Source organism: Xiphias gladius, chromosome 21 (assembly GCF_016859285.1).
Source record: "Xiphias gladius isolate SHS-SW01 ecotype Sanya breed wild chromosome 21, ASM1685928v1, whole genome shotgun sequence".
NCBI classification, from domain to species: domain Eukaryota; kingdom Metazoa; phylum Chordata; class Actinopteri; order Istiophoriformes; family Xiphiidae; genus Xiphias; species Xiphias gladius.
The window spans coordinates 13,457,151-13,484,509 of record NC_053420.1 but is presented as its reverse complement, the minus strand read 5'-3'; the positions used below and the strand labels follow the sequence as shown (position 1 = coordinate 13,484,509).

The window sequence follows — 27,359 nt, the reverse complement described above, 5'->3', positions numbered from 1 at the left end:
TCTGTACATTAAATATGTAGCTAGATCAAGGAGAAAGTTAGCTTAACAGTTAGCTTAGCATAAGGACAGGTAAATGGTTAGCTTCGCTCAGGCAAAAGGTAAAATATCGACCTACCTACACCTCTAAAGCTCACTAATAAACATTCTATCCAATTGGTTTGATGTGTAAAAAAAACTGAAGTGCATCAAGAAAAAAGAAAAAGATTTTTGTTACATTTTGACAATGCCAGTCTAGCTCTTTCCCCCTGCTTCCAGTCTTTTTTCTAGGCTAAGCTAATTTCCTGCTGGCTCTAGCTTCATATTTTCCACACAGAAATGAGAGTGCTTTCAATCTTCTCATCTAGCTCTGCAAGAAAAAAAATATTTTGGGAAAAATATCAGACTATTTCCCTAAGTAAGCACAACAAGTTAACAATCTAAACAATACAAACTCATAGACTGCTGATCTTGAGTGAGGCGTTTTGTTTGTAATTTGCATTTTTGGTGTTGATTGCGTCTAAATACTGTCATACTATCAATAATACAGACCTAATCGAAGATCTGGGTCAGTGTAGAGTGCAGAAATGAAACAATGCTGTGATGACCTTTGCATTAGCCACTGTCAATGTCCTAGAAATGTCATGGTCCACTTTCCTCAGAAACCATAGTGGAAACTATTGTACTAGCACTCTCACCCTCAGCACCCCCTATTTATCATAAACTATTATTTCCGGGGGGAAGCAACAGCACTAATAAAACAATCTAAGAGGCCTAGTTAGACACTGAGAAAGGACAATAACACAATATCAAATTGAACAGTTGAGGAGAATGATGTGTGGTGAATCGATATTTTCACCCAGGAATTATTAACACAGTTGACAGTCAATAAGAGCACAATGAGAGGAGAAAAAGTGAACTGAGGGAGAATATAAAGAGATCTGCTGCAGTCATGACAGAAAGAACGGATACAGAGAGTCAGATAAGAGGAAAACAGAGGATGGAGAATGGCTAGTAAGTGTTGGTGCATGTCAGAGAAAGCATTACATAGTACAAACGATGTGGGTCCAGACATCGTGGAGCTTAGTGTAACCATTCAACTATCTCTGGGAACTAAGAGAGATTTTAAACCACTTCCAAATGGCAATTTGTCAAATGATGCAACAGTCTAATGGGTTGGCTCCACTCCAACATGCAGCTATTTTCTCCTATTACGCAAGGAGGTCAAACTTTTCAGGTACTTGTGTAGCCTTTTAGATAGTTAAGCCAGTAATTGTAAAATGGGTAATTAATTTTCCTTATTGATCTGGCAATTTGTAAAACGAAAGGAACATCGTTGTAAAGGAATCAACATTACCTTTCCCATTCCAGAGTGGGCATGTCCGATCTTCACCACTACCGGGAAGCTTGGTGTTGTAATCTGAAAAGAAACATGATAATTCAGCGATGAGTAATGATGAACAATACAGAACGACAGCAGTTGTTATTTACTTTAGCACACTGGAAAAACCCTGCAGTGACAAAATCCTAGCAGTAGCCACTGTTTGTTAGTGACCGCATTTTCACTATTTACATTAAGGTAAGTAGGCCTTAATGGCCTGGCCAACCAAGCTCTTGTTTTCTTTAAGTGTTAGTTGTTTTATCAAAAATAAGATTTTAAGACTGTGATATTAAATGTTTTGTGAGGAAAGCAATTTTCTGCAGTTGGCATTTGGACACAGAAATAGTCTTATTTGAACAAACCTGCATCTCAAACAAAGGAAACTGATGCAGACATGTGAAGGATATCTGTTGAAGTAATGTAACTAGAATGCAAAACGATACAGGATTTTGGGGTCCACACCAATATCGATATTTGATAGATTAAAAAAAACTGATAACAATATCTCACCCTATAGAGATGGTAAGGATACCCTATATTTGTTTTTTTTCTTTTCTTTTACAATTCTTCTTGTGGGGACAACAAATGTCTTACCATGTTTTATTGCAGTCCATCCAGTTGCTGTGAAGATATTTCAATAAATACCTAAAACAACCTCATGGCAGCAATAAAGGAAAAGTCTAGTGATTCAAAGTCAATACTTCATCTTGGGAACCATGAATGTCTGTACCACATTTTGTGCCAATACATTGCTTAGAGGTTAAGATATTTCACAGAATAAGACCTGCTGGTGGCACTAGAGGAAAAGTCAGGGAATCACCAAAGTCTGTAGGAGTCATCTTCTAGGGACCATTAATGACTGTGCAAAATTTCATGGCAATTCATCCAATAGTTGTTGAGACATTTCAGTGAGCCATGCCATGCTACGTAATGCAGACTGTATTTCTTAATTACCTCAAACACCTCCACCAACATACACGCCGATATATCTGCCATTACCTAATATAAGCTGATATATATTGAGATACTGATTTATCCAACTCTGTTACTGGACATTTGATTCAAATATTTTAGACAGAAAGACTCCTAGTCCCTACACAGTCTGATACAGTGTCACAACAACAATCTACATTACCTGTAAAAAACAAAACCATAACAAAACAAAACAAAAAAACATTAAATGAGAGTGTAATTTACTTTGTAATTTACCAGAGCCTCGTGTTAGTCTTTACTTCAGATGTAGTGACATGCTTTCAGATTATAAAATGTCTTGTTTTATTCAAAATTACATTTCCCACAAACACAGCAATACTTTTACTCTGCAAGTGAGCACAAAGCAGCTCTAACTTTTATAATCATCTGCATTTATGACTCAGATGTTGCACTGAAGGTCACACAACCTGCATCTGAAAACAAGAACTATAACACTTATGGCCAACTTAACAAAGAGGCTCCACCGCTGATTTGATTCTGTACAAATAGTCATAGTTTTGAACACACCTGCAGCAGCCTATGGGAGGTGAGGGAGGACATCAAAAGAGGGTAGAGGATGGTAGTTTTTTTTGTTTGTTTTTTTTTGTCTGCGCTTGAGGAGGCTGTCCCTAAATTGTTGACTACATAAGAGGCTCCCTGTGTGCGACCCTCTCAGCATTCAAGACCAGAGTGTGAGGGGATCCAACTATTGTAAGTTTCTCTGTGTGTTGTCTACTGAGAGGGAGAGAGAGAGAAAGAAGAGAGAGAGAGAGAGCAGAGACAGCAGCAGCCTACCCTTCAACCTATTTGCACCAGCTTGAATTCAGAGGTGTACTTTAAACTTTTGAAAACGTTTCTATCCACAGCTGCCTTTCAGCTCAGCAGAGCTCATCTTACTACTTCAACTCAACTGTCTTATCTGACCCCCCTCCCTCCCCTGCTGACTGCCAGCCTGATTTGCTGATTTTCTTCCCGGGGAACTTAACGGGATCAGAAGAGGTTGCCGAGCGTTGATCGATCGAGTGGTGGAGCGGTCAGAGGCAGCCAGAGTCGTTATGGCCGTGTCCCAGGAGCAGAGTGTGTGTCTGGGGCTCTGGGTGCTCCTTTTGCTTGGTGCAGGCATGGAAGAAGCAGTGGAGGGATGTAGCTGCCACCCAGCACACCCACAGCAGCTTTTCTGCAGCGCTGAGATCGGTAAGTTATTGACTAGAGATCAATTTAGTTTATTTTTCACTCAGATAAAAGTAAAAAAATATAAAACCTGCCGCATTTAATAATAGTAGAAAACAGATTATAAATTGCTGAGACTGTGAAAGAAATAACCAGAAAGTGGGGCATGATTTTAAAATGGGAAGAATGGCCCTCCTTCTGAATGAATTGATTGATGATTTGGCTTATTGATCACCTTAATGAGATTTTCTGAGAGGGAACAAATTCCAATCCAAAGAGTAAACCTACTATGACAAGAACTAATCAATAGAGCTTGATGGCTGAGCTTTTCTTAGCAGTTGATTTATTATTATTGCTTTTTTTCAATTATATTAATAGAAATGATAATTTGTATGCAGAGAAATTCAACAGTCCAAGTTATTAAAGCACTATATAGGACAGCTGTATAAAATATTAGTGTGGTGGGTGGTTAGTGGACTGATTATTGATTTATATCAGTGATAACATGTTTGTTTTAAAAGAGTGAAACTGAAAATAATTATTATATCCAATTATTATAATATTACTTTCTATTTCTTATATTTAGCCTTTATATTTTCTTATTTGAAAACAGGGCAGCCTGCTATCTGTTTTTTTTTTGTGGTTTCATATTTGATTCCTCTTGCTCTCAATCACACAAAAACAAACCCTAAAAAAAAACAGATGGCACCAAGTGGCACCCAGCCTACTTTCTATCTGTCTGTCTGTCTGCCCCCAGCCTACTTTCTAACTGTCTGTCTGTCCGGCTGTCTGCCTGTCTCTCTGTCTGACGCCCCCCATCATCCACTTCTTTCTTGTCTAAGCACAGGCCAAAACCAACACTCTGCTCTGACTTTGAGTACTTGGCTTCAGACTGTGGAAAGCTGGAGTATGTGCCTCTGTCAAAGGTTACACTCCAGCAGAGGAGAGTGAGAGAGAGAAAGTAGAAGAAGAAATTGCTTTTATTTTAGTCTTGTTTTCTAATTGTTTTGTATCTCTCTTAAGGTTTAGAGATGGTCAGCCCCTTCAAAGTGCTTTGAAAATGTGTCTCAAAAAATAGTCAGTATGAAATGGAAGCTGAGACCTGTTTTCGAAACCTCCATGACGTCAAATGAGATCTGGGTTATGGGAACACAGGGAGAGTAGGCCTATTTGGGGCAATGTTTTTAGGACAATATGAAGTGTGTCATCCATGACTGAGATGTAAGTATAATTATTCTGTTTTCTCCAACTGAGCAAACTGGTTTTCAGACAGGCCTGTCCTGCAAAGTCCTGTTAGACTGGAACAGACTTAAACCAGCTCTCAATCTAGACTTACTGATCTGTGTTGGCAAAGCACAGGGTTGAATTTTATGACCATAAGACTTTTGGTCTGTGAATGTGAGTTTCCACTGGCTACGAAAAAGCCCCAAAACATCTGTATAACATGACAGCAAGAGTAAATCAAGCTGAATGTTATTCAACATCATCATCATTTTCAAACTGAAACTGTGTCTATGAAACAAGCCCATTAAAAAAATAATGCAGCTCATTAGCGAATGTTACCAGTTGAACCATTTTTTTTTTAACTTGAGTCTGTTTGAACCACTGGACCCAAACAAAACTGGTTCTGTATGATTGTTTGTTAAACCCCTCCCCTGAACAGCAATTATCCAATCATAGCTTAGAAACCACAATCACGCACAGCAGACCCATCAAATTTTAGATTTCTCTGCGTGTTAAAGCAAGTGAGCATGAGGCTGTAGTAAGACCAGTACTTGGTATACTAAGAGTTTGGAGGGTGGTGTCTTTTTTTCTATCCTTACCAAAATGGGAAACACAATAGCAAAGGTGTAAAGAATGGATAAAACTGTGTTTATCTGCACTAATTTAAGCTACAATGTTAGCTATTTGTGTCTAACTAGCTTTCTATCTACAGTAATAATGCTAAAATAGTGTTATTTCCTAGCCAAGCAGCATATACAGCAATTAAGTAAGCAGATCATTTTGTATGGTTATAAATTACAGTAGAAAAGCCCCTTCAGCACTTGACATTCCACTATGTAATATTTACCCACTGAAAAGGAGTCTATTTAATGTAATGTTAGCAGCTCCGATGTGATTTCAGGAAGCTATCACTCCAGACACCCCAGCACCCCAGTCATTACCTGAGCAGCATTTATGTTATGCACCTAGTCCTAATCCTCTAATTTACTTTTCAACCATCTCGTGGAACTAATGATAATTAGTTAGCCAGCTAGCTATAATAAAATATTCTAACAACAGATGTCATTTCAGATGGCAAAATTGACGGTCGTTGGCTGGAATTGAGACTCCAGGTTTTCTTTACCTCTCTGAAATCAATGAACCATTGTTTCAAAAGCTGCTAATGCTTATTATGTATACATAGCAAGAATAACAATGAGAGGGTGGGGCTTGTTACATGGTCAATTGACCACAGGTTCTTTTGTAAATGGGTCCCATTTCCTCAGGGTCTGCTTTGGAGCTCGGTCTTGTGTTTAGTTTTAACTATTTGTGTCCTGGTTTGGACACAAAAGTCAGAGGTCCACTTTCAGGTAGGAAGCAAGTTTCTGGACCCATGAATAACAAATAAGGCAAATAAGTGCATCAGAGAAAACGTTTTACTTGGTGGCGTCTGTGGTTACATTATCCTGGTTGTTTTCTAAGGACAGACTGGTGGTGGCCTTTAGTTGACCTGGCAGCGTCGTTAGAGTCGATGAACCCTTTGAATGAAGCTGTACATCTGAGTAATATCCCATCTGGACAAACCTCGGACGATTCCATGGCCATGTTTGTGTATTTGAGATGGTGTGTGTGAGTGTGTGTGTGTCTGTGTGTGTGTTGGACAGAGGCCAAGCCATGCCAACACAGGCTAATCCATCTCTCTCTCTTTCTTTCCCTCACTCTCCCTACTTCATTTCCATGTCTATAGGCTTGGTCTATTGGGCTGCATACTAACAATATCAGTGTGAAAGCCCACTGACAGTCCAGCTTTGTGAGCATGACAAGGGTGCCGATTCATCTGGGAGGGGGGAAGTTACTTACTACATCAGTTCTCATGGTACAAGTTTGCAATATTTCTTTGGTTATGTAGCTGTGAGGCAGATGCACAGCCACTTTCACTCTGCAGGCATTGCCTGTCCTTATTCCTCTTTGTTACACAGCTGCAGCAACTGAATTGAGTGGGTAACCTAGCCTGCACAGTTCAAAAGATGTCTAGGTGGGGGGTAAACTTTTCAGAGAATCTGCGCCAAGTGAATCAACAAACTTGGAATAAAATGAGTTTTGCAGTTCAGTTATTACATGTAACCTCTACAAAAATGTCATGAAAATGCACAACAACTACCCGACAACTATTATGTGTGGAACGTGATCCAACCAGGATTTTTTCATTTTATCTGGCATGAGCAGACATTGTCTTAATAAATGATTAAAACTACTGATCTGCTGTAATGAAAAAATGACCGTACTATTCTTGGCTAACTGGCTGGAGCAGCTTCTGTTCTCTTCCGTGTTGCACTGATGTATGTCCAATGCTCAGACTGCCAACTATTTGATCCTCACACAGAGCACTGTTATGCCTTGGCGTATTACTCACCATTAATAGGCCACATAGGCCCATTATTCAGCCCAGAAGGAAAGATTTAAGTGGGGCGCCTAGTTTAACTTCATCTACTTTAAAATATGTTTTTTCTCACCAAAGGAAGTGCAGATCAAAGAGCTGAACTGAACAAAGAGGGAAATAATATGATCGTGGGTACAGTGTAGTATTTCTGTGTATCAGTCTTATTCAGGGATATAATGATAGCTGAGGAAGTGGGCGTAATTACGTAAATCTACTGATAATAAATTTGGCATCCCCCTTATAAAAACACTATTAAACACTGATGGAAGAAGTACTGAGATACTTTTAGAAATACTGCAATGTAAAAATACTCCTTAAGAGTCCAGGATGCAAAATATTATTTAAAGCAATAGTTCGACATTGTGGGAAATACAATTATATTCTTTTTCTTGTTGAGAATTTTATGAGAAGTTCAATACCACTCTCATGTCTGTGTGGTAAAAAGGAAGCTAGTTCATGTTAGCAGGGGGAGAAAGCTAGTGGTGGTATATTACCAGACAGTCAAAAGAGTGGTATCAATCTTCGCATCGAACTCTTGGCAAGAAAGCAAATAAGCATTTTTTCCCAAATTGTTGAACTATTCCTTTAAGAAACAGTACAAAAGTATTAGCAGCAAAATTACTCATTATGTTAAAGATTATTAATACACTGGCTTTTAAGCAGTATTTCAATGTTTTTTTTGGATTTACATCAGTCTACCTTAAAACTAGCTTAAAACTGTAGCTGTCAAGTCAGTGGAGTAAAAAGTAAAACATTTCCGTGAAAAATGCACAAAATGGAAGCAAGCACCTCAAAATTGTATTTAAGCCCAGTACTTTATGGCTCCAGCTATGCCAATACCTAATTACCTGAACTCGACGAAGATTTACGCAAATTTATCCTTGACACTCCAGTGTACTAACAAATTAATCAAACTGAGCTCTAATTCTTTGCATGGAGCTGCATGTTTGCAGGGGAGTTTACAGGCAGGTCTGTCCTTATGCGGTCAGACACTTTAAAGTGTATTTCAAGGTATTACAGAGCATCTATATGCTGAGTACATTTTTCATTTACTCTTATTAGTTTCTCACGTAATAGGCCAGGAGGCAGTTTCCCTATTGTCTATCCTGTTTTTGCCTCCACTTGACTCCAAACGACTCAAGATGGTTTCTACTTCACGTGGATCATTGTAGCATTGTATTAATATACTGATGGCTGCAGGTCTAATGTTGTAAGGTGTATTACCTTGCACTACTTGAGCCCCAGGCTATGAATTATTCAGTATAAGAATGGAGTAATTGAAGTTATATTGAATAGACATCTAGGACTATGCTCCCTGACATTTCTATAAAGTGAACTTCCCCAAACTAGCTGTCTTGGTGTGGGCGATGCAATGTGCTCTGATTAAACTACAAAACTTCACACAAGTTCAGATTAACTTTCTGTCTGTATGTTTGTCGGCCTGCCTTTCTATCTTCTTGCATGTTCAAGAAACAAAAAGACAAAGTCTGTTTTTCTCCTGAACCAATTTTACAGAACATGCTGAGCTCCTCCTCCACTTACCAGCACACAAAACCGTGGTGTAGTTATGTGATGAACGAGAGGCAAAAACAAGGGGTGGTTTGCTTAGCTGTGTGAGAGGGTGAGTGGGTTAGGAGGGGTGCTGGGTCACACTTTCTCTCCCCCTCATTAATACTGTAGCCTTTCTCTTTCTGTCATGGCTTTACCAAGGTCACATGCTCCACCTCTGCCTTTCTGTTTCTCTCTTCTCTCTGTCCTTCTTCGTCTCACTCTGGTGAACCTACAGGGGATCGTTTTCTCTCTTTCAGAGACACAAAGTGGAAGGAAAGGAATGACAGTTATATCGCAGTGTGAGAAATATTCCTTAGAGGTGACTTTTTGGAAAAGCCAAATTAAATGCTCGCTAGGTCAAATACTAATTGAGATATTTCAGTCTTTCATTTATGCTGTTGATCATGTATTTGATTGGCAGTATAAAAACTTTTGTTAAAACCCCTTACATGTCAAATATGCTGTGCAATATTCTGCCATTGTGCCACTGCTTTTCTGACTGTAAAACTTTTGGATTAAGGAAAGCAGAGAAAATCAATCTGAAGGACATCTATAGTAGTAACCTTGATTATGTTTGATTTATTGAGCTACGGCAGCAGCTTATTAGTTTAAAGGAAATGTTTGACAGCGGAATTAATTTGTCAGTTAACATTATGAGTAATGCAGATGTTCAAAAGTGCAGATTTCATGGGTTTGGTGGAAGGAAAAAAGTTTATCTGTAGCAATAAAGTCTATAATAACAAGATTATATTGGGCACAGTGTGGGCTGCATGTTGCAGTCTGAATGAGTAAAAACTACAATGTTGATAATTTTTGATTATATTGAATATTTTCTCTCTAAATGAGAGGCTATAAAATCATATGACTTCACTGTCCTCTTCCTGCTGAGAGCCACAGACCAATTATCCTGCTCCTTTACCCTTCTACTTGATTTACAGTATATAATGTGCAGTTACTTCTGTGCCAGACATATTTTGGCTTCAGTGAGGGTCCGTGTCGTGTGCGTGCGTGCATGTGTGTGTGTGTGTGTGTGTGTGTGTGTGTGTGTGTGTGTGTGTGTGTGTGTGTGTGTGTGTGTGTGTGTGTGTGTGTGTGTGGTATATACTGTATACATACATGTGTGTGTGTGGCTGTGTGTGCAGTTGGTTAATGGAAGTGTGCAAGCAAAGAGCTACTTGTTATTCCATGTGGGTTTTGATTTTGTTCCCAGAGGAGAGGTGGGACACATCCTTTATCACTACTGAGAGGCACTGCTACACTGTCTGTGTGGAGAAATCTATCTATCTATCCATCAAGCCTCTAACTTACTGACAATAAACATAATAATTCCGAATGTTTTCAGATGTCTGTGGCATGTAAATTCCCTTCTTATTCTGCCACTTGCATTTATTTGGCATTTCAGTGGATCTTAATCCTCCCCTCTTTCTGATTTTTTTTTCTGGCAGTGATAAGGGCAAAGATCTCTGGAGAGAAGATTGTGTCACCTAGCAACAGCTCCTCACCTTACATGAAAATGATCCAATATGAAATCAAAATGATCAAGGTGAGATCTCTGGACAGTGGTAACAGTCATTTTTCCTGTTGTTGTTTTTCCTGTTTACAGCTGTATGGTTTATGTGGGGATTTTCTGCATATAATCTGTCAGGAAAAGTAGTAAACAAATTCTAATAATATTCTAACAAGCACTTCAGACCTCCTAAATGTCTTAAATATGTCCATGGATGATAGTATTCAATCACAAGAAAAAAGTTTGGTTTAAATGGTCCAAATGTGTGCAAATATCCGTCTCTGCTTGACCCGATGCTGTTAGAGTAAAAATGAATTATGAGCTGAGGATTATGAAATGCTCTTGATAATATCTCTGCTTAATAGCCAAAATGTCTATTTTTTGACTTCCAGCCATTAATATTTCTGCATTTTAGAGTTGATTTCACATCTGTTTGATGAACTGAGGCATTAAGGCCCAGTATGCTATATTTTGTGCTATCATTATTCATGCTTACATTGCTGCCACATGTATACTGCATAAATTTGATATCAGTCCAGGCTTATACCTCACCTTTTTCTTGAAACTAGAGCCTCTCCACTTTCTTCTCCGTGTATGTCTCTGTTTTCAGATGTTCAAAGGTTTTGACAAGGCCAAGGATATCCAGTACGTGTACACTCCAGTCTTCTCCTCGCTATGTGGAGTCAAACTGGACTCCAACAATAAAGCAGGGTATCTGCTCTCAGGTATAGTTGATGTAGTGGGTGGCCTTTACATTACATTTTTAGTTGGCAAAAAGCAGTGGAAAGTCCAACAAAATGCAGGCTGCGTACAGTAATATCACACCGGCACATCAGTGTTGTTATCAGTAGGAACATAGACTGATAAGGGCAGGATCTTCTTGTCCCAGAGGGCTGATAATTTTCTTGTTTGCTTTACTTGCTAAGAGTTAAATAAGGAGATTGATACCACTTGCATCCAGTAAATACGATGCTACAGCTAGCAGCCAGATAGCTTAGCTTAGCATAAAGACTGGAAATGGTGAAAACAGCTCTAGCTCAGCTCTGTCCAAAGTTAACAAAATCCACCTCCCAGCAACTCTAAATCTCACTAATTACTATGTTATATTTTGCTTTTTTAAACCTTTTTTATACAAAAACTGAGAGCCAGACAAGCTATCTTCTCATGTAATCGGCAAAAAAACAAATATGCGTATTTTGAAAAATGTCAATCTATTTTTTTTAAAAACCAGATGTGTTGTAAACGTTGTGAAAAAGTGGCCATACAGTTATAGTTATAATATTCTGTTAGCTGCAAGCTAAAGTCTGCTATTAAAGTTATTAACATTATTAAAAACAGATTGAAGTATAATCCCTAAGATGTGCGTGATGTTGCAATGTCACTAAACAGGGAGTATGTGGAGTGATGGGAGGATTTCTATTGGCCAGTGTGACCTGGTCGAGTCCTGGGACAACTTATCACTGTCACAAAAGAAGAATCTCAACTACAGATACCAGATGGGCTGTGAATGCAGGGTGAGTAAGGACTGTTCCTTCTCTCTTCATACATAATTTATCTTTGTCCCACTCGTCTGTCTGTCTGTCTGTCTTAGAGATGCCTACACGAGCTTTGGCTCAAGATTCAGAGCAACTGAGCTTTTAAAGCAAGAAGGTCTTCTCATCTCTTATTCTCGCTCTGTCTCAGACTTTCTTTCCATTTTGGCACAAAAGATTTTCATGTGTCCTGCCACCGTTTTTCCAAATCACATTTCATAGCTCACAGCATTAAGTGTCTACAGAGACACCAATTCCAGTCTCCTCTAACTTTCACCCCGGCAAAATTCTTATTCATGGCGCGGGGGGGGGGGGCAACTTTGGCAACACATAATGAGTGAAAGAGTAAAAGAATAAATCAGATACTCCTCTCTCCTCAGATCAACACTTGCTACACAGTGCCGTGTGCGTCTACAGGAGAAAACGAGTGCTTGTGGACTGACTGGCTGCTGGATAACAGCCTAAATGGGGAGCAGGCTCGGCAGTACTCCTGCATCCGCCGCTCCGACACAACCTGTAGCTGGTACCGGGGTGGACCTCCACCTGAGAAAGACTTCCTGGACATGACTGACCCTTGACCTGTAATTCTGACACTGCCTCTGATTTCACTCCATTTGACTCCTGCAACACCTCGAGAAAAAAATGTCCTGCTTTTGCTTATGTAGCTCAAATTTGGCATGCAAAGTAGCAACGGATTTCACTGCAAAATTGGCTGATTTTTACATTCAATGGAGTTTAACTCACCCCTGAGCTTCTGTTAGCAGAGGTCAGGTGGTTGCTACAGCAATGCTAGGAAAAGTTTTATAATCTGCAGGGGCTTTCCGCATTCCTCTGAGTCATTTTCTCGCTCTCACACATTCCACTGCGCTTGCTGTTTACCACAGAATAAGAATAGCAGCAGACCATCCACTGCAGATTATTCAACCCAGAGTGAATTTTATTTCCATCCTCTCTGACAGTAAATGCATAAACTTTACAAAAGAGAAAAATTTGAGGACCTCATATTTGTGTATGCATAACTAACAATAAGTTATGTAGTAATTTAGGCTATAATTTACTGAAAGAAGTATAAGGAAGTTGAACAGTTACTGTAAAACAACAGGGGGTAAATAGTAGAAAAAAAGATGGCAACTTTTGCCACAACCCTACATTGCAAAGTGTACTCTACATACTGTAAACAAATCTTCTGTGCACAGATTTTTGGAGGTAGACTGCAGCACTGCCAGTGTTTCTTTTGCAAATGAAAATGCACTGTACATATATAGATAAAAGCAACACCAGACCTTCCCCAATTCATTATATTTTGACAAAATCTGCCACAGGAATTATATATATATATGACCATAATTCTTGTCTATCTAAATCATAGCAGTTTATACTCTCAAATTTCTGAGACTGTAAATATTGTACTTCAGTGAGAATTAACACTTCAAAGGCTAACCAGATCTTGTTTTATGGCTTATAGCGGTTCTTATCTTGTGGTTTTGTGTGTTTAGTTTCCTTGGTTGAACTCTGTACTATTTCCTGTGCCAAAAATCTAATCCAGCGCTTTAACAACAGCACTGCCACCTGTAGAAGCCAAGCCCCCTCCCCTTAAGGAAAATGACGTAACAGGACAAGGTTCAATTCACTATTTTAACTCCTTCAGAAGAACAGGAAGTGGGTTCTCCTCAAGATAGTAAAAACTTTGGCACAAGACGTTAACCAACAAAAAGAGAAATAACTCTTCATAAATGAGCTATACTTAATGATTAAAGTGTTATTTTTATAGGAATTATTTAATATAATGACTCAACATTAATTCAAGCGACCCAAATCTGAATTGACCCCTGTCTTGTTACTGGATTACTTCACTGAAGTCATACAGATTAAAATGCATTATCCCTTGTTATCTTCATGCATTAGCCAATATGTCAAGATCATATTAGGCTCACATTCATCAATGAAATAGTCCCATTTCAACTGCACAATGCAGCAATTTGCTTGATATGAAATATGTTAATGGTAACATTTTTCCAAACATTTCATGACTGATATGATCATAGTGCATAATTTCTGCATGGCTTTAGTGAAGGGCTATCAGACTATTCCATTTTTGTTTTATACTGAACGAATTGTTTGGGTTTGTATTTATGTCTCTGTTTCTGTCTAAATAGAGTTTTCTATTTCCATGTACCAAAAAAGATTGTATATAAAATGTCTCAATGGAATAAAGTGTCACTGACTCTTTTTTCTTTTCTTCAGTTACCAAAATGAGAAAATGAGACAGTACTTCAATGAGAGCACAGAGGTGACAATGACATAAAAAAAAATGAAATGATTTCATGAGGATTTTGAGGTTTCTGCTGTTACATGATAGACAGTTGTTTAATTTTCTCAGTGAAAAAGCACTGTGCTGCCTACAGAGCACTGTATACAGTATATTTCTTATACTTTACCTCTACACCACACTTCATAAATGCTTAAGTCAACTACATAAAGGAAATAAGCGAGTTTACCCTTCTCATGAGTGTATTATACAGTAACATACTTAATATGACTGTTTTTAACTTGTTTTTTTTATTTTTATTATTTTTAACTTATTTCATATTATTCTTACTTTGCAACCTTTTGGTAACCTCAACACATCTTTGTGTTAATAATAATAGTACTCACGTTAGGACATTTGAGACATTAAAACATGAAAGTACCACACAGAATTGAATATAGGGAGCTAGGGCTTTAGCAGTAGCTAAATAGCAAGTGTGAAGAATCATGACTTATGCGTACAATCTTCAATGAGTACACAAAGCTGTATGGTAAACACTTGCATTTGAAATACAGTATGGTACATTTCAATTTGGAAAATACTTCAAAATAAAATATAGACTTTTATTTTAGATGTGAGAGATGTGAGTTTGCTGCAGGGTTGCCGACAACATAAAATGTGTAAAACTAAAAAAAACAATTCTTACCATGTCTTTGTAGTTGGGGTAGAACGTCTGATCAATGAGAGGGAATTTATCAGAACCCAGCCTCTTCTGATTATTGATCAGCTGGGAAAACTGGAGGAAAGAAGGAGAACAGAGTAAAAGGGAATCGACTGCAAATTAAACATGGGGACTGATATGCCTGTAATATGCCTTATAACGTGTAATAAACTACATAAGTATACGCATATTATTCATATAGTCATAATCAGTGTCATTGTGTTTTTACTGTAAAACTGGGATTGAACCTACAAATGTTCACGTAAATATGACATCAAATGTTCCAAATTAAAACTGAAATTAACGACCACCAGCTCCATGGAAAACATCTTTCCACTACTCTGCAGTCCACAGTCAATAAAATACTGTGTGCGTTGTTGCAGTCGTATATTAGTTTTGATGAAATGGCTTACGGCCCAAGGTTTGTCGCAGAGGTTGTAGATGGAGTCCAGAGAGTTGACTGAGGGGACGCCTGCATACTGCAGACCGATGATCAGGTTCCTGAAGTCCTCGTTCTGGGCCATGCTGAAGGCGTGCTGACGCACCAAGACAAAGTCAGGCCTGAAAGACCTGGTATGAAAAATTAAATGAAGGTGAAATAAAAATGAATTCATATTTCTGGATTGTTTTATTGGTTTACACTCAGATGAGCGTTTCCCTACACAGCCTGCTTCTTATCAGAGTCATAATAAAATCTAAATATTTTGTTTCATGACTGTGAATCCAGCCTCAGTTGCTCTACGGTGTCAAGCATAGAGTCAAAGTCTGGCTTTAATTTTTTTAATTAGATAAAAACAGACATTTTTGGATGGCAGATGTCACCGGCCTGCATTTTTGTGCAGATGAAAGTGAAGGAACGGCATTAAATGCAGGTCACAGTATCCACAAAGCCACAAGTGAAAGGTAGTATATTTATGTCTTTTCCACTGTGGACGCTGTGGCAGTGAGAGAATAGTTACATAAGTCTGGCTGGCCACATAAAGTACTAAAATTGGACAGTAAAAAAAAAAAAAGGCAAATGGAGTGGTCATGTCTCTCTTCTGAGAATAGATTATCATCTGTGAAGGATTCATAATAAGCTTTCTGTTTTGGATGGCTAAGTCACATGAGACAGGCTTTCATTTTGCTAGGATGCTAAAAACAAGAATTTGATGGTAAAAGAAGCCTGAGGTGGGCAATTTATGTTATTTGTCCTCTTATTATGTATAATCAAAAATGGCACAACTATTTAAATCATATGGATTATCATAAGTAATTTTACAAACATCACTGAGTCAGAGGCAAATCTATCATATGAATAGTATTGTTTATAGTAATATAGTATAGTATGTTTGTCTCTCTTGCTCTCTGCCAGCATGTCACTATGTCACCTCCTGTTTTCACATTTTCACGTTTTTTTTTTTTTTGTCCAAAAATATCTAAAGAGATTAAAGAAAGAATCCTCAGTAGTGGTGAAAGCTTTGTTCTTGTTTTAGCCAGGAATTAAAAAAACCATTCGCCCCTCCTGCACCAGCGAGCTGGTCACGTTCCCTCCTCTGAAACCACACAGTTTAGCAATGGATGAGTTTTGCCTCGGACGATGTCAGACATTTCTGAGTTGAACTGAATGTTTTTGCTTTTTTGTGCCCACTTGGGTTTTTAAAGTGGTGAGGATGGACAGAAACCTGGAGATCTAGGAGCGCTTTAATAGGCCTGAGCGCTGGATCTTGAGCAAAATGAGGGATGACTCTTCATGTTTTAATGCATTACTGCATAAGACAATAAGCAGATAAGTGGGGGGCGGCTGTAACGGTTACTCCCAAAATCTCTAATAAACAGACACTCGCATATATCAGTGTGTAAGGATGTTGGTAAATGTCTGTCAATGTTTTTGGAGAACTGGTTTAATGAAAATGTTATATGGGGGGTTGGGTAGGGGTAAAATTCTTTCCACAGTGACTTGGCATTCGATTCCTGATAGTGGTATCTCTCGCGTTCCAATTAACACAACTGGCTGCTGTAGTCATTGTTGCTCCGGACTCATTCTGATTGGTCGGGCTGCCTGCGCAGTTTGGGATGGGAGTGAGCAGACTGATATATCAATAATATCAATACTGAGTCTTGTTTTTAGTATTGATAAGAGCATCGATGGGATCAACACAAAAAAATGACTCGGCCAGATCATCTTTCTGCTTTTGCTTCTCTGCTGCTGTCGTTTGCAGCGATCACCTTCTCAGATCAGAGAAAATATTTGAATTTTACCACCAAAAACTGTATCTTGTTTTAACATGTATGTGATGAAGTAATTAAGAGAATAGATGATTATTAAGCCTACATGACAGCGTATTAGGACACTGTTTTCCCAAGAAAAACGACACAAAATGACATATCTGTCCATAGAGAGGAGGTTGAGTGGGATTCATGGGTCAAGAAAACACAGGAGCAGTTGTTGGTTTCCCATTTCCTACCAACAGTAAACGTTTTTTCTAAGAAGCATGACCACGATCTGTCCGTAACTATCACAACGTGGACATTATTATCACCATGATGACAAAGCTCCCATAACTTTAGCAAAGTAGTAGTATTTTAACCTGAACCATGATTTTCCCCTAAAACATAAAGTCCTTTTTGTTCCTAAACCTTAACCGCAATGTTGTTACATTACAAAACATTTCTCGACTGTGACTCGTAACGGTTTTGGAAGGCACAGACACATCCCGCCATCCTGCTGACGGGGGTGTCATTTCTAAAGGGCGTGGACAAACAATGTATTGTGTCCTTAAATTTGGAGGACTGGTCGTATATTTGCCACTTTTAATAATAACAAGAATCTTTATGTGTATTGATTTTGACAATTCTGGCCCTGGCATCACTTGATATCATACTGAAACCAAGTCTTCTGTTATTGTCCGCCCCTAGTCGTCGGGAGAACTGGGTGGGGAGGGGGTAGTGTGAACCTCCCACACATTTTGTCCTCCTGGGTAACCTCATTACTGGCAGGTGGAGGGAGGCTGCTGGTGACATGAGTCAGCGAGGTGGCTGCCTGCAGTCCTCCCCAGGACAGCAGCAGAGTTAGCAGTGACGTAGGAGTGCAGTGCAGAAGGAATCGGACGTTCAACAGCTTAGAGAAAATGGAGGATGAATGTGCGCAAGTAAACAGAGACTCCAGGCTTGGGGTTTATGATCTATTACAATTTTGTAGGATTTTATGATTTTTTATTGTTTCACTTTATAAGTTTGTGGGTCTCAAAGCAGAACACTGAAAACCACAGGCCTGGTGCTTCAGTGCAGTTCAGCTCAGTGAAAGGTTGATGGTGATAGGACACGACTCCTGTTATTTTTCCTTTTGTCCCTGAATATGTGTATGAGAGAGAGGGAATGTGAGTAAAGGGGGGCAGACAGAGTAAAAGAGATGTAGAGAGCAGTGAGGGAAAAGAGACGGAGAGAGAGAAAAACTCTGTCACAGTGTGACCACCACCAGCTCTTCGTGCGCTGGGAATACTAATCAGGCACACCAAGAAACTAGGAAAGACCCTGGTGGGGAGGGCACAGCCGTTAACGTGACTGTAATCTCTTCATTACTGACAGTAGACGGTAAAGATCGACATGATCTTGACTCTCAGTTTAACACCCAGAATCAGTGTGTACTTTATTTTGAGTCAACCCCACACACACCCTCCTGCTGCTGCTCACTAACAAATGGGTATTAAAATCCACAGCTAAAAATAGTCCACGACACACTCTTTTTGGAGTAATGTTTTCTAAAAACTAGACGGCAAGGCTGTTTAAGAAAATTAGAAGAAGAAGCAGAGGGGAAAAAGAGGTTGTCTGTCAATAGTGTGTTGTGTAGCTGAGCATATGGAAAGTACTTTCACTTTCGCTCAGTTTGTGGACTGCACTACCAGAGGAGACAGGACTCTGGACCTGCTGTATGCTATTGTTAAAGAGGCCTGGTGACTCTACCTCACACAGTCCTTTTTGACTTATTTATGTCCTCTTTTCCTCTGTGTGTGTGTTTGTTGTGCAATTGTACCAAAGCAATTTCCCTGCAGGGATAAATAAAGTTTTTCTGATTCTGATTCTGATTCTTAACCACGCATCCATGCACCAAAAAGATTATCAAATGTGCCAGTAGTAGTGCCAAGCCAAAATCGGTCGAGTCCATCTGCAGTCACACAACTCAAAATGTACGATTTGAAGTGACTCTATTCCTGCCGTGTGCTGATGTTACCATGCTCATACAGTATTATAGATGAAATATTATAGTCCTTGATGGTCTGCAGCCTCTTCCTCTGCTTTAAAAGCAAATCGTCTGACTGACCGGGCTCCCGCTGCAACATAACTTTTGCTAAAGGATCAGTTGAAAATCGTGAATTCCCACGTGTTTTACCCTGCAAATATTTCCGGTGGTTCATACAGTAGTATAGGAGGAGTTGTAGATTGTGTAGAGACATGCTCAGAGTTTAGAAAGACGAAGTCTTGCTCAGCAACACACAGACTCTGGGCTGTTTGCAAAATCACCGCTTTGACTTGAGATCGATGAGCACAGCGCAGTTACAGAGACAAAAGTAGATAGTTAAAAACATCTGAGTCTAAGAAATGTGCACTGAACTCAGACAGGCAGAAAACAAGACTGACTGATAATTATGTTCTAAGCTCATTCATTTTCTCTACAGCAGGTCCACAATTGGGTGAGACTTACACCATGAATACAACTTGAGAGGTCTTATGAGGAGCTCGGATGACACATGTACTAGAATAAAGCTCCTGCACATGAGGTTGTCAGGACAGGTGAATGTGAATCTTTGCGTCTACTCCTATGAATCAAAGTTTCCCTGACTCCACATTAAGTCAGGGAGCGGTCAGTGTTGACTGCTCATTTGTGTGAGAGCATGTGGGGACCAGCCCCTCATAAAGCATATAATTACCGGGCGGAGATGCTGATTATCAGACTGACGCTGCCGTCTTCATTTCCTGTTGGTTTTGTTTCCTGGTGAGCAGTGGGAGTTACTGTCTCGCTCACTCACTGGCAGTCTTTATCTGGGACACTGGTGTCTTTGTGGTTTGTGGTGTGTGAGTGTGTCTGTGTGACTGTCTGGTTTACAGTACGTTCACATGTTTGTATGCTGAGCCACTGTGCCAATCTGTGGGTAATGGTTGTGGTCACATGCCTCTGCCCTTTTTCCACCAATCAGAGGTTTTAGTAAACAATCTATTTATTATTTCCAAGAGTATTCTGAGGTTTTTTTCTGGCTGCTCTCCCAGAAAGGTCTTTGGATCATCATTAATCGATGCACATGATAAACATGGTAAAGTAACACCATGCTGGGGTTTGAGAACTAATGCAAGTCTGTGTGTTCTTACACTTTTTTGTGAGGACCAAATGTCCTCCAAAATGGGGGATATTTTCATTGGGGTCACTGAGGTTTGGTTGGTATTTCTTGGTTGTATTTGAAATATAGTAATTTAAGAGTAGAACAATTAATGTCAAACACAATCAAGTGACCTATGCTGTGCCCTGATAAGTTTGTGTGTGCCTTATACTTCTTTGTGAAGACCGATTGTCCTCAAATCAACCATAAAATTAACCTCCAAAGCGGGAACATGTTTGTGAAGACCCAGGGTTAGTTCTGGGTTAGGTTTAGCTTCAGGACACTATGTCCAGATTTGTATGTATTAGTTGCATTCTGGGGATTGAGATTAAATTAATTTATCCCTGAGAGTTGAACATTCAAGGGCCCTACACATGGTTTTTGATATTGATGTGAGTACATGTGTTCTTATACTTACTTGTAAGGAACAAATGTGCCCTCGACATTTTCAGTTCAATTTAAAATATTTTATTCGTCCCTCAAGGGGCAATTTGAGGCAATACAAATGCACACAAAAAATCATTCACACACATAAAACAATCTAAAAATACAAAATATGATAATCTAAGAAAAAAAGATGAAATACACCATATCCAACACCATGAAGGCACTTCATGCCAAAAGTGCACTTATTGATCTAAAAAACTAGTAACTCCAAAAGCTGAGTTAATTCTGGGGTAGGTTTTGTACGTCAGGGGATTAGCTCTGAGAGTACAAAAGTTGAGGTTTTCATCATTAAGACCATGCTGCCCTTACACCTTTTTATGAGGAAAAAATGTCCTCCCAAAAATAGTAAAATGAATCTCCAAAGCAGCGACACCTTTGTAAGAACCCAGGGTTTGTTTGTTTTTCCTGGGGTAGGTTTACAGGTAGTGAAAGGGGATGAGATCCAGCTGGTAAGTTAGCTGCTTAGGTTAGGTTTTTATTATTTGGTTGTATTTTGGAATTAATCTCACCACCAAAGTCAGGGTAACAGTTAGGGTTAAAGAAAGATCTTAAATTAGGATTGGAAGTAGGATTTGACTCCAAAATAAAGACAGTTTGTGCTTCTTAATATCACAGAAAAAAACCTATGTGAGTATACATGTGTGTCATGTGTGTGCGGTGCTGACCTGACCACTTTGGTACTACCCCTGACGACCTGCATGTCCACGTTACAGGTTCCATTTGAATGTGAGACGAGGTTGACCTCTGAGAACTCGGCCTACGAGGATGGAAAGAGGACACAGGACAGTTTCACCAGTTTCACACATTAAGTCCTGATGTAAACACTGTCGAGATACTCAGGAAACTCAGGAATCCCATTAAATGGTAAATGTTACATAATCATACATGTCTATTTAGTATATGGTTCCTAGTGCTTTAAACATACAACTGTAACAACTCCTATACAAGAAGGAGGAAACCAAATTATATTGTCAGTGTTCGAGGTAATATTGTGCAAGAAAAGATGTGTAATATGTCAACTCTGTTCCATAATTACAGTTATTTTCATACCAGACACATTGTTCTTTTCATTTGAATTAATGACTTGTACTGAGAGTAAAACAAATTAAATAAATACTGAATTACTTTCTACTCTTTTTACTGTTTCTACTTTGTAAAAACAATAAAAAGAGATGAGTAGAAAGACTTTAGTACTGTATATACACTGGCAGCTGTTGTTTATTTTTATACTCTTAATATACTTTATAGTATTTACTGGGATATAAACAAATCCATATCATTGTACACATATACCATATAGTTATTCTAGTATAAATGCATACATGCTGGTCTTTGGTGTGATTGAAAACGTAGTGAGGATTTCTCTGACTCATAGCTGCCGACTCCTGTCTCCTGTGGCGTCTTTTTTCGTTTCTGTGGTGAGAGTTGAGGTTGTAATTTAAATGTCAACCTCTATTAGGGGTGAAATTGTTTAGTGTGAAACCCCTGAGAATAGTCATTTCAAATGTAGTAACCAAGTATTGCAAAATGGTTTGGTGGTACTGAGGTTCAACCAATATGAAACGAAAATGTCACATACTGTTAAAATATAACTTAAGCATGCACAGCAACCACACCATGATATTACTCAGGTTCTGCTATTACTTTACATGTGAAGAAATGCTGGTTTTGAACGCGAGGTTATACAGTTATAGGCGGTTAAACATACATAGCACAAAAGTAATTTTTTCCAAAGATGACAAAAGTAGAGATTTAAGAAAAGGACTTGGCATATTCTGTGGGGCAGAGTGTTTCATTTTTCGTACCTTCCTATATGAAACACAACTAGGCGTCTACAGCAATGCTATCAGCTCTCAGATGCTTTTAGCTAAATGCTAACATCCCTATGCCAGCGCATGTTAGCATGCTAGCTTGGTAGATAATATTCAACAGGTTCATCATTTTAGTTTAGCATGTTAGCAAGCTGACATTTGCTAATTAGTACTAAGCTCAAAGTATAGCTGAGGATGATGGGAATTCTGTCATTAGTTCTGCAGGTATTTGGTTCTGTTCTGTTGTGGTTCGGCTCTCTGATTACCTCTGCTGCCGGCTTGAAGGTGGAACAACAACACCCCCCCATTCCATGTTCGTACCTCTGATACAGAATGGCGAGGCGGACTAAGGGTGAAACATTCCCGCCTAAAACTGGCTGTATGAAAGGGGCTACTGATGACGTGAAAATGTTGATCTCACTGTGACGCTAAGGGGGAAGTACAGACGATCACCTAAGGCATTCGAATTCATCCCCTGGGAACCACGATAGTGCGTACAAACTTTCATGGCAATCCATTCTGTAGTAATTGAGATAGTTCAGTTTGGACCAAAGTGTTGGACCAACCGACCAACAAACCCACCGACGGACCAACATTGCTTTCCCCAGAACCACGCTGCCAGCGTGGCATACCATCTGTGCTGTATGCTGCATCTCAGCTGTAGCCGAATGTACCTGCAGGTGTTTCAATAGATTAAGCCCCTTTTGGCCCCGGAGAACGTGTTGCACTAGGCTACACAGGCAAAGACACTTGGGTAAACCTGTGACCTCGTATTTCTGCAACCACCACACAGCATGGTCACATGCTTTTCACTTTTCTGGAGTGACAGCAACTACTTTTTTTTTTTTTTTTTTTCTTTTACACTTTAGCTTCTAAGTTCTTTTCAGTAACTTGTTGTCTGTTGCATAAAGGAAAAGATAAGTGGAGCATATTTGAAAAAGTTTTCTTGTTTTTTATCAAAAATGTGCTCAGGCACCAGATCTCACCTTGTCAGTCAAATGATATGCATTTCCATATCATATATGTGTCATATGGTGTCAGTCCACTTTTATCTCTGTTCTGATCCCTCTCAACCTTTTATGAATGAGTCTGCAGCAACATAAGTCTATAAAATCAATATCATACCTGCTCCACTTTGACGTCGTAGTCCCCAAGGACCTTCTTTCCCCGAAACACTTTGGCCCTGGAGGAAAAGAGAAGAGATTTAGGTTGCCATTTTTTCACTCAAAATCTCTTGGTTGTCTGTGCTGCCCTCTACTGGACATCACACTCCCTGTGGAAGAAATGCAAGAGAGAAAATGGATGCCTGCTTGAGCACTTTTAATGGCAAAACTTTCTCAGCTGTAGGGGAATGTTATTCAAATTAGCTTTTAAGCAGCTTTTTTAACAGTTTAAAAAGACACAGCAGGTCAGTGTTGCCATACCAAAACTGCAATTACTGTGATGTCAGTGGGCAGCGACATTAAATTCTGATTAGGGCTGTAAGTCTGCTGCAGATATTAAGCGCCGTCTCGCAGTTTGTAAGATGAATGTACCCAATAAAAGTTTGGTCTGGAGGTGACTTCTCAATATCTTGGCTTCCACTCGCTCAAGACTGATGCAGACATAGATTACAAGCGCACACACACACAGGCAGGCAGACAAAGACAGACGGATTGAGAGAATGAGACGGGCAGAGAGGCACACAGACTGCCAGCCGAAACACAAACAGACAAAATGCTCAGGACATTTCATTTTACACACTGTCAATGGATAGAAGATAGTAAACTGCATCCTTCATCAGCCCATATATTTAAGCTAAATAAAGCAGTAACCGTGAGCCTTTAATCAGAACGAGTTTGTATGTTTTTGAAGTCCAGGCTGATAATAAAACCTATGTGTACTTTGTCTTTATGTGTTGGTTCATGTGCCGGCTATAGTGTAGAATAGTCTGTAAAATATATCGTCTTCTCTGGACCCTCCTAATAACAAGAGGATGTATCTCAAAGGGCTTATCCTACAAACAATATGATTTATCCAAATATTAGCGGGTCCTTGAATCCTCTATTAAAAATCATTTATCCCCCCCCTCCAAACAGTATCCCAGCTTATGTACCACAATCTGACATTAAGTCAAAGTGTATGTGTACTCAGTGTTCCTCTCTATACCATACATTTAAATATATGTAAGTTTCCTTCCATAAAACCTCACAGGACCTTGTATAGTGCAGCACAAAAAGCATCTGGCTCGTTAGTCTGGTTCATTAAGATCAGACCATCTGTGAGAGAAATACTCTGATGGTATGACGCAGTAACTTCCAACTATCAATAACCACGCCAGCAAAACTGGGGATCTCAGTATTACAGCAATACATCTTTTTCCGTCCCGCTAGAGGGTAAAATTCTGCTAGTGTGAGAGTTTTTTTTTCAGCATGGCCAGCTGCTTGAACACACTACGATGTTGCTATGGTGACACCCTAACCTCTATCACTGAAAACTTTCTCAGATCATTAAAAAAAAACAAAAAAAACAGCACACATGACAAACATCATCATTCTGACTGAAACTTATCATCACTGCAGCTTTAATCCAAAAGTTACATTACAGTTTCTCAGAGGAATTAAGTGCAAAATAAAGCATCTCTAAACCCACTGATGTTGAATGGGTCTAGGAAGAAATGAGACTCCGCAGTCAGCTTGTGTTCAGTATCCGCAGTGCACAATGAGAAACAATACATGGAGACATGGGATGTCAGGCCAGCACGGTAATGGACAATTAAAGCGTTCTACTGAAAGGCTACTGATGTAGCTTCCTCGTTTAATTCCATCAGAAAGCATAATATAGCTGCCACATAGCAAAACACACCATCTGTATCCTAACAGAGTTCTAAGTGACTGCTTGAGAGGGCTTTCACAAAAAATTAGGATGACAAAAGCTTGTTTTAGCAGACATCTGCATATTGCTCTTTTTCTTATAAGCTGCATTACTTGATTTTTTGGCCACTGGGGTCAGTGGAACAAGCTGAAAACTAAACACTGACACATTATTATGTTGTAATGGTGAACGTGTTAATAAACAGCCTGTTTAAGCATCCAGCAAACACACATCATCCTTAACATTCATTTAGAGATGTGTTTGTGGCTACCCGACGAATGTAAGTCCACTATCCCATCAGCTTTTAGCTCTGTTTTGGTCTGCACCAATATGGAGGACCACAAGAGTCACTGAAATAGTTATAAAGCATTTCATTCATTAATAACTAATTGTACAAAAAAAAATGGCACTGATAAATCTGTTTACAAATTAATTAATTAATCTAAAAATAAATAGACTAAATTACAAAGTAATTAATTATTTAATATTTTAATGGGCAATAAAAAAAGGAATTATGAAAAGAATTTAGAAATGAAATATTAATCCATCACTTAATAGTTAAAATTAAAAAGGGATTTACAAAAACACCATAAAACAGTCAATTTAAATATACATTAATGAATTCATAAACAAATAATGGAATTTAATAAATTTTAGATTTTAATCAGGCATTTAAGATTTTAGTCAAGCAATTTCCTTTCCCATATTCTTTTCCATTACTCTGCTGCTTTTCCTTTTCCTATTAGCTATTCAATTTGCTTAGTCATTTAGCTTCTCCATTTAGCTTTTCCGTGATAGTTTGGGCGGGTAAAACGAGGTAAAACAATGCACCAATGCCCCGGCCTATTCCCTCTCATGATACCACTCTGCAATACTGAGTCTGTGTAGCGTCCACTCCACCCTCAGTCCAACATGAGAGGATGAAGAAGTAGCTTGTAAAGGAATGAATTTTAATGCTGAACTCGCAAAATTTCTTCTAGACTGGTAAGTAAAAAGCTGTCAATGCTAATGTTGGCCATGTAGCAATAGCAAAAACCTCACATATAGCACCTTTAAAGAATGTTTTCTGTGTAATTTCTTAAAAATTATATTCCAACCGTAGGTGTTAAGGATATAAACGGAAGATAAACAAAATAAAAATAAATAAAGATACTGTAGATGCAAGCATAAATTCAGTTATGGTTTAACTGGACTTCAAATTAGAGCAAATAAATTTTGTCGGCTGCAATGAATACCTAATATAAGGTTTTTTTATTAATCCCAAATTGCCCATGCATTTTGGTTCAAAGTAGAAACAATTTAAGTTTCTATAGTAACTGCAGCAGATCTACTTATTTTGTCAGGGCTTTGTGTGGGTGATATTAAGGTTTAGCTCTCAGTCTAACTATTATCCAAATGTAACTGGGAATACTGCAACTCCAAGTGCAGGGTGGCAAAATAGTCTGAGACAGCAATAAAGGTGAATTTAGATAAATCCATGCTCTTTAATCCATGAGGTTCGCCGTTTAAGCGGACACGTATGGAGTAAACGTCTGAGGAATGGAGCTGGTTGGAGTATTGAGGATGACAATTACTAAATATGTAATACTGGAATATTAACGTTAATATAATAAACTGAAAATCACAGACCATAAAGAGCACGTGGTAGACAATAATCAGCAATAGCTTTATGGTAACATTTTGCTAAATTAACATGTTTTTGAACAGGGCTGGTATGGAGCCACTGGATCAGGACATGAGCTGTCCGGACCAGGTTCTAATGCCACTGTCTGTTAGATGTTTGGCGTATTGTGACATCCCATTACCTCGATGACATGGATGAATTAGATGCACAGGTCATGTGACAATAGCTCTGATGCAGGTTTGGGGAGCTCTCATGATGCCACTGAAAACAACACGACCAAACTATCTATGGCTCTGTGCTGGCCCAAATTCAACAACTGAGCATTTTTTTAGGGTTATTTGATGCAATTTCACTTTGACTATTAATCTGTGGAGTTTTAGAGTCTCAGATAGCCGCACAGTTTTGCAGAAATTAAGCCTTTCAAATCAATGCATAGCAGTGACAGAGAGAGAGAAAGAGAGAGAGATGATAAAGAGAAGTAAGTGAGAAAAATTCAGAGAAGATGTGTGAGTGGTGTTAATATTGAAAGTTATGGAAATTCAAAAATACAATAACTACATTAAACATAAAAA

At 38.9% G+C, this 27,359-nt stretch overlaps 2 protein-coding genes across 3 annotated transcripts in view; one reads left to right on the top strand and one right to left on the bottom strand.

Annotated features, from left to right (window-relative positions):
• syn2b (synapsin IIb) overlaps positions 1–27,359 on the bottom strand; it is an 86,431-nt gene that overhangs the window by 11,399 nt on the left and 47,673 nt on the right. Inside the window, exons 3-7 of the mRNA XM_040159508.1 lie at positions 23,436–23,493; positions 21,165–21,256; positions 15,115–15,271; positions 14,687–14,776; positions 1,334–1,396 (exon numbers count right to left, since the gene is read on the bottom strand). Coding sequence (XP_040015442.1) covers positions 1,334–1,396; positions 14,687–14,776; positions 15,115–15,271; positions 21,165–21,256; positions 23,436–23,493 — 460 coding nt within the window. The remainder of the gene's footprint in view (positions 1–1,333; positions 1,397–14,686; positions 14,777–15,114; positions 15,272–21,164; positions 21,257–23,435; positions 23,494–27,359) is intronic.
• On the top strand, positions 3,013–13,961 carry LOC120807456 (metalloproteinase inhibitor 4-like). Of its 2 annotated transcripts, none has more exons than XM_040159511.1 (6): positions 3,013–3,040; positions 3,196–3,523; positions 10,139–10,236; positions 10,811–10,925; positions 11,590–11,714; positions 12,113–13,961. In XM_040159511.1, exons 2-6 carry the CDS (start codon positions 3,385–3,387, stop codon positions 12,308–12,310), a joined length of 675 nt encoding a protein of 224 aa, XP_040015445.1. In that variant the 5' UTR covers positions 3,013–3,040; positions 3,196–3,384; the 3' UTR covers positions 12,311–13,961. The 2 variants fall into 2 exon arrangements, with proteins under 2 accessions (XP_040015445.1, XP_040015446.1); XM_040159512.1 differs by having other exon boundaries at positions 3,015–3,040; positions 3,281–3,523.